The 9,988-nt window shown below is 40.7% G+C and overlaps 1 protein-coding gene across 1 annotated transcript; it reads left to right on the forward strand.

The window, feature by feature from the left end:
* Positions 1–2,851: 2,851 nt before the first annotated feature.
* Positions 2,852–9,659, forward strand: LOC112572042. Its single transcript, XM_025251549.1, has 5 exons — positions 2,852–3,345; positions 6,149–6,290; positions 6,526–6,750; positions 7,622–7,891; positions 8,360–9,659. Exons 1-5 carry the CDS (start codon positions 2,876–2,878, stop codon positions 8,642–8,644), a joined length of 1,392 nt encoding a protein of 463 aa, XP_025107334.1. The 5' UTR covers positions 2,852–2,875; the 3' UTR covers positions 8,645–9,659.
* The last annotated feature ends 329 nt before the right edge of the window (positions 9,660–9,988 follow it).

The raw sequence follows: 9,988 nt of genomic DNA on the forward strand, positions 1-9,988 counted from the left end.
TCAAATAAAATTTAGTTGGGAAGAAGCTTTTTCTGTAACAAAGCATTTTTGTCCCAAACGTTTGGAAATCCTTTTGGTTAGTTAACTTGGTAGCAAACAATGCTCTGGGCTTAAGGTTTAGTAAGTCAATAAATGACCGACTGATCGAATAAACGAAGAAAGTGAACGAATAATTGCGAAAGTGTCGAGACGATTTTACTTTTTTTTTTTAATCCTTTTATTCAGTAAGCACGATATTCAACATGTACATGACATTTACTACATACAGATCATTCAAAGACACTTTTCATTCTTAAAACACGTTCGTTCAGTACAGAAGGAGAAAAAAGAGTAGACTTGGATGTAGGAAGAAAAGACGTGAAGAACGAAAGATTGAAGATAAGATAGAACTAGTGAGAACATCCCAGCTTCCACTATTTTTGCTTATACTAATAGTTGATTGTATGGTTTCCACAGTAACACACAGTTCTAATTGAATACTTAGTATACTATAATATCTGTCTATGTCATATCTATATTTCACAATTCTCAGAAAAACACGTGTAGAAGTTATATTTTTTTATATTTGCATACATAAATGTAATGTTCTGCAAGCAAGATGATTAAGTCTAACATTTTGTCGGTACAAATGACTTCTTGCACATCAAATAAAATCAGTTGTTTAGAAAAGTTAAAATTTCTTAATGTACAATTACTGACTTTACTAGCAAGCAAATCTCCACTTAAAAACTTAGAAACACTCTGTTGAAATATTGGAATATGTCCTTTGTTTTGTCATCTTCTTCCTTCTTCCTTTCAATCTTAACTCAATTCCTAACATTGCCCAGTGGATCTCAAGAGATGCATCGGTTCAGAAAATTTATTCTACTTTTAAATGTAGAGGTGTAAAGAACAGTTGTTTGCTGCAATAGAATTTGCTAGATAATAAATTTTCATTCATTTTCATCCTGCTGAAAACCTTCGGAGCTGTTCTTGGGTGATAAACGTACAAAGCAACACATTACACACTGTGGTTATGGGTAAGATTACATGACACGTCACATGCTGGCTATGAAGTAGAGTATACCATACACGACATGCACTGTGGATACAGTGACAGTTTAGAAGTCGTTGAAGATGTCCACAGACGGCAGCCCGGCTGCCGCTCTATACGACGTAACACCCTGTCTTCTCGCCCAGATGCGATGATGTGGGCCGCAAGAAGGCTGCTATACAGTACAGTAAGTTAACACTGGCAGCAGGTCGCGAGTTCAGCGCCGACAGATGATGATGATGTAGCAGGTGGACACAGGGACAGCCAATGCGACACAAAGGATGTGAAGACACAGGTGACACAAGAGGCTGGCAACAACAGGGGAAGAGTGGTAAGTTACAACGAAAAAAGAGGCTGGCTAGATAAAACATACAAATGTTACAGACATGCAAGAGGCTGGCTCAATTTCTAAGTAATATTTTCACACCGATACATATATCTAATGGACTATGGCTTTGAACATAAAAAGATTCTCTCACTGGCACTTCCACACCAAAGGCGCCTATACAGACTAATGTTACATGGTGATCTGAAAGAATGGACTCTACTACAAAAGTTGTGGCAGATCGGTCGACATGAAAAACTCTGACATGTCATGGCTATACACGTACAGGTAATGTTACACATGACGACTGCCCATGACGTCAATAAGGAAAAGTAAAATGACGCGTCGAAGAGGCTGTGCGCGCGCGCGCAAGACGTAAGACGTAAGGGGGCAAAAGCGTGAAGAAAACATTAACGATGGCCAGCTTAAGTACAATGGGAGGCATACAGGTAATGACAGCGACATGCAACGAGGCTGGCTATACAGTACAGGTAATAGTTACATGACATGCAAGAGGCTGGCTATACAGTACAGGTAATAGTTACATGACACGACACAGGCTGGCTATACAGTACAGGTAATGTTACATGACATGCAAGAGGCTGGCTATACAGTACAGGTAATGTTACATGACATGCAAGAGGCTGGCTATACAGTACAGGTAATGTTACATGACATGCAAGAGGCTGGCTATACAGTACAGGTAATAGTTACACGACATGCAAGAGGCTGGCTATATGAAATAAAGATAACGCTGCGTGACACGTCAGAAGCTGGTTATGAAGTAGATATCACATTCCTCACAGTTACTTAGGTCCTGTAATTACAAACAGGGATAGACCAGACATTGATAACACACGGTGCACACCTCTTGCTACAAAGGGTCTGTTAGGTCTGTTGACAATAAGCGGAGATAAACGAAATCTTAGGGGCACATGTACATCTGCGCCAGTGTACCTGACACTCCTACACCTAAGATTAACTAACAACTGATAGCAGCGACTTATCTGACGATGTATCCTTGTGGAAGAAGAAGTGAGGTGGGTTGGGGAATCGCCTTCTATAGCCTTGTAATCAGAATGTCGCCTGGTTTTCGTAACAAAAGCGACACGTTGACTCAAATGAGAGTGGTATGCAAGACTATTATTATAAGGTGGTCGAGATGGCTCCACGGTCTCGAATTTCATAAAATGTGGGAGACGATGACATTTATTCGTCTTAACACACAGGAATGCATCCTGATATTTGATTATGACGCAGTACCCTACCTTCCTCCTATCTCTCTCACACACACACATCCCGAAAACTTCCATTTCACCTGAGACAAAATAGCTTTACAGCTTTATTATATTTTTTTTAATAATGATATATAATGAAATAATGGCACATATATAGAGGTTAAGGCACAATGCAAAAATTCAGAAACACACAAATAAATATATACTTGCATGGATACATCTTGATGAACAAAATTTTGGTTTTGCGTTCTCCTGTGTAGGGAAAGTCACGAGACCTACATGAGCGGTCCACATGATGTCTTGACCTATGACACTGATAACGCGAAGCTTGTCACTCCCAGTGCAAGTACTGCAGGTCAATCACGGACGACACGACGACAGAACTGTGTCCAAGTTCCGTGGCCTGTTTTCTTGCCCCCGATGCAGGATTCTGACAGCAGGTTCTCTTCAGAGCAACGGGAAAATTACAACAAGATGCCCGGGGGTCGACAAGGCACCCGCTGCCTACCGTTGGTTCGGAAATGGCTGTTGCAGTCCTGGAAGGTTCTGTTCGTCTTGTTGCCGGCTGTGGCTCTGGTCCTTCTGTACAATGGCTACATCGTGCAGCAATCGGAAACCCATCTGCCACAACCGCTTGTACCTGTACATTCAGATCAAGGACAGAACGATTTTCAAGCCGACAATTCATCGCAGAATGCTGGAATCAATTCAACTAAGTCTCTCAGTCGCTTTATTGTGTATTCTTGCAAGTGAGTTGCTGCTTTTGTTTGATTCTTTTTTTTTTTTTTACATTTTTTCTGTATTTGTTTATTTACTTAGTTTTATTTTTTATTTATTTGATTGTTGTTTTTTTTTTGTTTGTTTGTTTTTTTGTTTTTTTGTTGTTGGTTTTTTTTTTTTTTGCTTTTATCTGCTCAGAAACTATAGCTATATTATGGAACCCTGTTGATATGTCTTGTTAAGTACAATACATAATTTCTTTCTACGTGTATCGAGATTCGATCCTACAATCCACGATCGGAACTGTCTTGACTGCATGAGCTTTGTGGCTGTCATCCTGACTCTCTGACAAGCAATTATCTTCTTTGGGAGGACAGCAAATGCTGATGTGTGCATACTTGTTATGGGAATGCTAGTGAATACCATTTCTGGCTGGCACGTCCTATGGATTGCCAAGTGGAAGGAGGGATAGTGCTTTAGTAGATAGTGTCTTTGCACCAATGAATCAGGTTTATTAAGCTTTTGAGATATTCCACACACACGCGCATGGAACAAGGAACAGTTGATTGCATTTGCATTGAATTCGTAAAACAGTGACGTTGCTGCTCCAATACACTACAGCTTTTTTATGTACCCATTACTTAATTTATACGGCTTATCTCAAATCGGGTAGAAAATTCAAAGACGACAATATAACCAGTTGATAGGGTTCTCAGGACTGCGAGTATCGTTACAGAATCAATAAGCAGGAAAAGGGGAGAAGGACTAACATTGTGTGGACCGTTGTTAAGAGTAATGCTCGAGGAAGAGGTACGTGTTTAGCTCACATTTAAAGGATTCAATAGTGGGTAGGTGGCGAATATGGAAAGGCAGAGAGTTCCATTGTTTTTCTACACAAAATCCTGTGGCCATATTGTTGTTTTTGTGACAAGAATAGTTAGAGACGAAGAGCGGATCCAGTTGTCTAGCTGGGACGTATGGGAAGAGCAGTTCAGAGAAATAATCAGGGCAGGTGACAAATCATAATAGTCAGACTGACAGACAGCTGTAACTTGTTTATCATAATAGTCAGACTGACAGACAGCTGTAACTTGTTTATCATAATAGTCAGACTGACAGACAGCTGTAACTTGTTTATCATAATAGGCAGACTGACAGACAGCTGTAACTTGTTTATCATAATAGGCAGACTGACAGAGAGCTGTAACTTGTTTATCATAATAGGCAGACTGACAGAAAGCTGTGACTTGTCCAGCAAGAGTCCTGTCTGCAGTGACAATGAATCTCAGATCCTGGTGGATGACGAAAGGTGATGTTGGTTTCGTCCACCTTGATGTGACTTGGTGGACAAACGAGTGAAGATGGATTTCTAATTCTCCAGCATAGGAGGGCTTCCGTTTTATTATCATTGAGGTTAGGTTTGTTTGACACCATCCAGTCCTTGACATCGTTGATACAGACCTCTATAGTGCTAGTAACAGTGTGAGACTCAGCAGGTGGAGTGGAGCAGTACAGCTGCGTGCCATCAGCATACGATTGTGAGAAATCTTGTGACTGGATGTAATATAAAAATGGTTTTTTAATACAGAATGAACAAAACTAGGCCGAGTACTGAGCCTTGAGGGACGCCACAAGAAAGTGGAGCAGGGCGAGATGTTTGATCATCAACGAATCATCGCTTCTTATCAGTGAGATAAGAGTTGAACCACACTAGTGCAGGTCCAGAAATTCCGTAGAGGGTGTGTAATCTACGAAGGAGCAGAGAGTGGTTGATAGTGTCAAAATCTAGTGTGGCGATGTTCCATTTGGTTAAATATTGTGCTTTTTTCTATTCTATTCCGGGCAAGCTGGATGCTTCTCTAGTGTTGAAAATGGATTTATTTAGAATAGCTAGGCATTTTGCAGCAGGTTCTATCTCTTTTTTTTTTAATGCTGAAAAAATCTCCTTTTACAAATCTTCTATTTTTCATTCGTTCACAACGACACACACGCACACTGTCACCTACACTCTACAGTAACTTTCAGACAAGGTTATATAATAAAGCACAAAAACAGTTGAATTTGAAGATAAATATAATTTGAGAAAAAGTTTTCACCTACAAGCAATTAAAATATTAGACGTTTATATATATATAATCTAAAGTCCTTAAATAGCGCAAAGTCCAAACACTCTATTATAGTTCCCTCTCCAGTCAAAATTCCAATGTTCATTCACTTCCGACGACGCAGTCCCTCATGAAGCCTCCGCATCAAAAGATTACAAGAGTATCCACTCCTGTCACTGGCAGCTATTTACATCATACAGAAAAAAACGCAGATCACTTTATCAAAACAAAAACTCCCCATTAATTTACAGACATCCAAAATGCATCAACTACCGTTTTTAAACAAACATGGGCATAGACACCGACTCATCTCAACATGTTTAATTTGAAAAATTTCACTCTAAAAGACTTTTACATACATAGGAGACTATCGCGTTCCCTGGCCCAGTCAAGGGAGAGACCACCACACGATTAAAACAAAGCAGAACTAAACACATTTTCATTCCTCCCTACCCTCACATTTCGACCTTAATTACAAACTCAGCCATCTCATGACTCATCAGGCAGACAAACACGCCGTTTGCTCGCCTTCATCCCTCCTTCTCCATTTCCTATCCCTTTCCCAGCTAAAACTAAAACAGAAGGTTTGTGAGACACACACATACTTGTGTATATACATCTAGATTTAAAAAGTACACGACATAACCTCGTCTCAGTACAATGAAAAGATTTGGAATATTTTTTTAAAAAACGTAAATTGAGATTGTAACTATGGCAACGTTTGCAGCAAAATCACTGTGTGCGGCGGTTGGGCAGACAGACAGAAGGGGATCGTCGTGACCTACCTGATTGCCCTCATGATGAACCGGAAGTTCAGGATTGACATGCCCAGACCCTGTGACCTGCAGTTCTTTCTCGTACCCAACGAGGTATTTTGAGGTGTGATGTCATTTGCTGTGTATTCAGCTTAACCGCCAATAGATTGCGATGTTCTATCTTGTGCTCAATAATTTAAAAAAACGAATAACTTGTGTAAAATATTTATCCCATTTTTCTGCCATCCATAGAGCTTGAGTCGATGATGTTTCGAATGGTGTTTTCTGTTTTCTACAAAGCTTTAACTGCTGCTCTCCCTACTCTTTAATGTATTCTTGCGCCACAAAGGTCGACTGGCTGATGAGACCTGGCGAAACTAAAGGTCACAGCATCAAGGAGATCGAGGCAATAGACGGTCACGGCCTGAACTTCGTGGACAAGCTGCTCAAGAAAGGCGACCTGTCCATCCCAGAGATGGACGCCGACTATGTGGTCATCACGGCCAATATGGACTCGGTGAACGAGCTCAAGAAGCATCCTCTCGCCAAGACAGTTCCTTTGCTCTCGAACGAGGTAGATAACAAGCTCTTCCATAGATGATGATGATGTGATAATTAAAAACTAAACAGAAATTAATTGAAGACAGACAAGTCGACAAAGGCCAGGCATGTCAGGAAAACAGGACACTATAAACAACTATTATTAGAAAATACAATTAATAGGATGGGAAAATCTGCACGAAATTAACGAGTTTTCATCCACTAGTCAGTTGACTGTAAATGGCTTAAATGAAAGGAATAAAAGCAGCAGAGCGTGGATGCACAATGCCCTTTAACTTCTAGCTGTTCTAAGCTGAGGAAAAGGGACAAATGTTTGACCACGTTGGGCGACATTTTTATGCAACAGTCACGAAAGACCTTTGTCCATATTTGACCGGTTAAGAGGGGCACCTAGGGAGAAAAGAATTGACCATGTGCTTATATAATCCGCATTGAATAAGCATTAGGCATTAGGCTCTGTCTTACTGAAGGAGTAGCGGTCCTCACTAGCCTGCCGTAGTTTTCAATGTGACAGCTTTTCCAACAAATAACTTCTTACTGCGTTTAACAACATCATTCTCATCATCATTACTACGGCTATCATTGTCACCACCAGTCCCATCACAACCGCCACTGCCACGAGTATGACAGCACCATCGTAATCCTCATCATGATGTGAAATTCGTTTACCATAAACTGCTCGAAGCATTTTTAATCCAGCTACAATACTCATTAATTACCCTTTTAGATTGACAGGATTGTGGTAATAGTTTTCGATAGTGTCATGTAAAAAGAGCGTAACATTCGGTTATCAATCAACACACATACACCACACACACACACACATCCAAAAATAATATTTTCGTGCTGATGAAATTCAGAGCTCTAACTCTGTAATTTTCCAGACCTCCGTGCCTGAGATTTACCGAAAGTCGTTGGGCAAACTCTTCACTTTGTCCTCTGGATTACGTAAGACCCTTGATGTTGCCATGGAGTCACGATCCCCCGACACTAAGCTAGTGTGCGCCCAGGTGCGCATGGGAGGTGCAGGTAAAGACTACAATGATTCGGAATCCTTCAACTCCATGGCCAACGTGGAAAACCTGATGGATTTCTTGTCCAGATATAACGATTCGACCAAGTACAGAATGTATTTCAGTTCCGATTCCCAAAAGGTAAGAACGGATATCGACTGATTTAACAAAGAAATTGAAGCGTACTGTTTGAAATGTTGCTGCTGTGCTTTGCCTTTGACTAAGTTTGGGCGGTCGGGTGGCGTAACGGTTAGCTCCTGTCACCAATATAGTGAGGATTGGTTGTCCTGGGTTCAGATTATGGTATAGCTGTTGCGATCTTTTAGGTATGTATACATGTAGGTCTGAAATCAGACGAAAAAAGAAAGAAGGAATGAAACATAGTAGAACTCAACAATTAATTTCACAGATCTTTGTTGTTAGGGTAACAAGCATTACAAATAATATTTCAAATAGAGAGGACAGGGAAGACAAAAATTCTCATTTGTTTGTTTATTTATCTATTTATTCATCCTCGTCAATAATATGAAAGAAGGAATAATATTTGACATAAATATTTCTAGTAAAAAAAACTTTCTTTCCCGTCCCCACCCCCAATCCGCACCCCAGGTGGTGGAGTTAGGCCAAGCGAAGTTCCCCAATCTCGTCATAACAATACCAGGGCCGATCACTCACGTCGACAAGTCGAAAGGAAGTGACGCATGTGCTGGTTTTGGACACGTCATCGTGGAGCAGACTGCGCTGTCCACGTGTGACGTGCTGGTCATCTCGGAAAGTGGACTGGGGAAGATCGCTGCCTTCCTCCGGAACACGGACCAAGAACTTTACTTGTTCCACAACGGGAAAGTAGAACCGTTTCGACGAGATATGAGGTTCGTCAACAGGCAATGGTGAACTGTTATCTTTTTCATTGCTATCATTATTTTTTTTTTCTTTGAACGTCTTCTTGGAACCTGACAGTACTCGTGACACGGCAAACCAAACTGAGGATTAACATTCTGTCAGCAATGTGTAGTCATTTTGCCGACACTGTTGTCAGGGCTTTTGAAGACACCCTTGCTGGATTCGTGCAAAGAAGAAAACGCTTCTGCCGTCGCAGTCATCTTTTTTTGGTGGCATGAAAGTCACGTGACGTTAACTGCATGACTGCATACGTGCATGTGTATATATGTAACTGTGAAAATTTAAGCTGTTTGAAAGGATGCGCTATCATGTGAGTGGACATTTGCGTGTGTGGAAAAAGAAAAAAAAAACGACGACTGACCAAAAAAGCGGGCTCCGGGATCAGGAAATTGTTTTTCTTCGCTTGTTTTCCCCCGCAGATGTTGCTCAGCCAATGGCTTAAGGATCAAATATGCTATCTCGTCACAAACCTTCTAACCCCAATGTTGAGCAAAAGTTATGTTGGTGACATAACAAGGGTCTATGATCCATAACTAGGAATAACTTTGGGGAAACTCCCTTCTGCCATGAAGTATGGCAAAAGGTGGTACTAACGAGTGGCGAGATAAGAAGTCAAGACTGTCTTAAGGATGACAGTAAGTTAGGTAAGATTAATTATACTTGGTCTTTGAGTGAGTCACGAAACAAAGGTACCTGTAGTTTATGGCAACGGCCTTGGTGCAGACGAAAGGTCGCTGGTATGATCAAGGCTACACGGGTCAGTAAGTGTAAAGCTATCAGAAAGAAAAAAGCTGAATGTCATGTGCTGTAGAGTCACTTCACTACCTTCATCATAGCTGGGCTATGACACCGTTTTACCTTTCTTTTATTTTTTTATCGTATGCTATCTTTTACCGTCAGTCTGTTACCTTCTGTTATCTTCAATCTTTTAACTCCTATCTTTTACCGAAATGTAAAACATGGAGTATCAAAAATTGTGTTGAGACAAAATCTCTGTTATACGAAGCTGCAGCTCTCTATAGAAGTGGAAACTTGGGGTGGTGGGATGGGAAAGACCAACAGTCCTGACTTCCTTTTATGGTCTGTTGACAATTAATTACCTTTAGACCCGGTGAATTACCACGCAAGAATTACTATGTGCAAGAAAGGCTCAGTGTGGACTGCGAGTGTGTTCCGCCACTGTTGAATATTTACTTATCACTCGGTTCCTGGTGTTTTCATTTTAAATAGCAAATAAACAATCTGTTTCTCCCCTTTGCTAAACCCAGAGATCTCTGGTCACTAAAATTTGGGGGTTATTATATTAACACCAAATAGAAACCAAATCTTTGAAAA

Source organism: Pomacea canaliculata, linkage group LG9, assembly GCF_003073045.1.
Source record: "Pomacea canaliculata isolate SZHN2017 linkage group LG9, ASM307304v1, whole genome shotgun sequence".
NCBI lineage: Eukaryota > Metazoa > Mollusca > Gastropoda > Architaenioglossa > Ampullariidae > Pomacea > Pomacea canaliculata.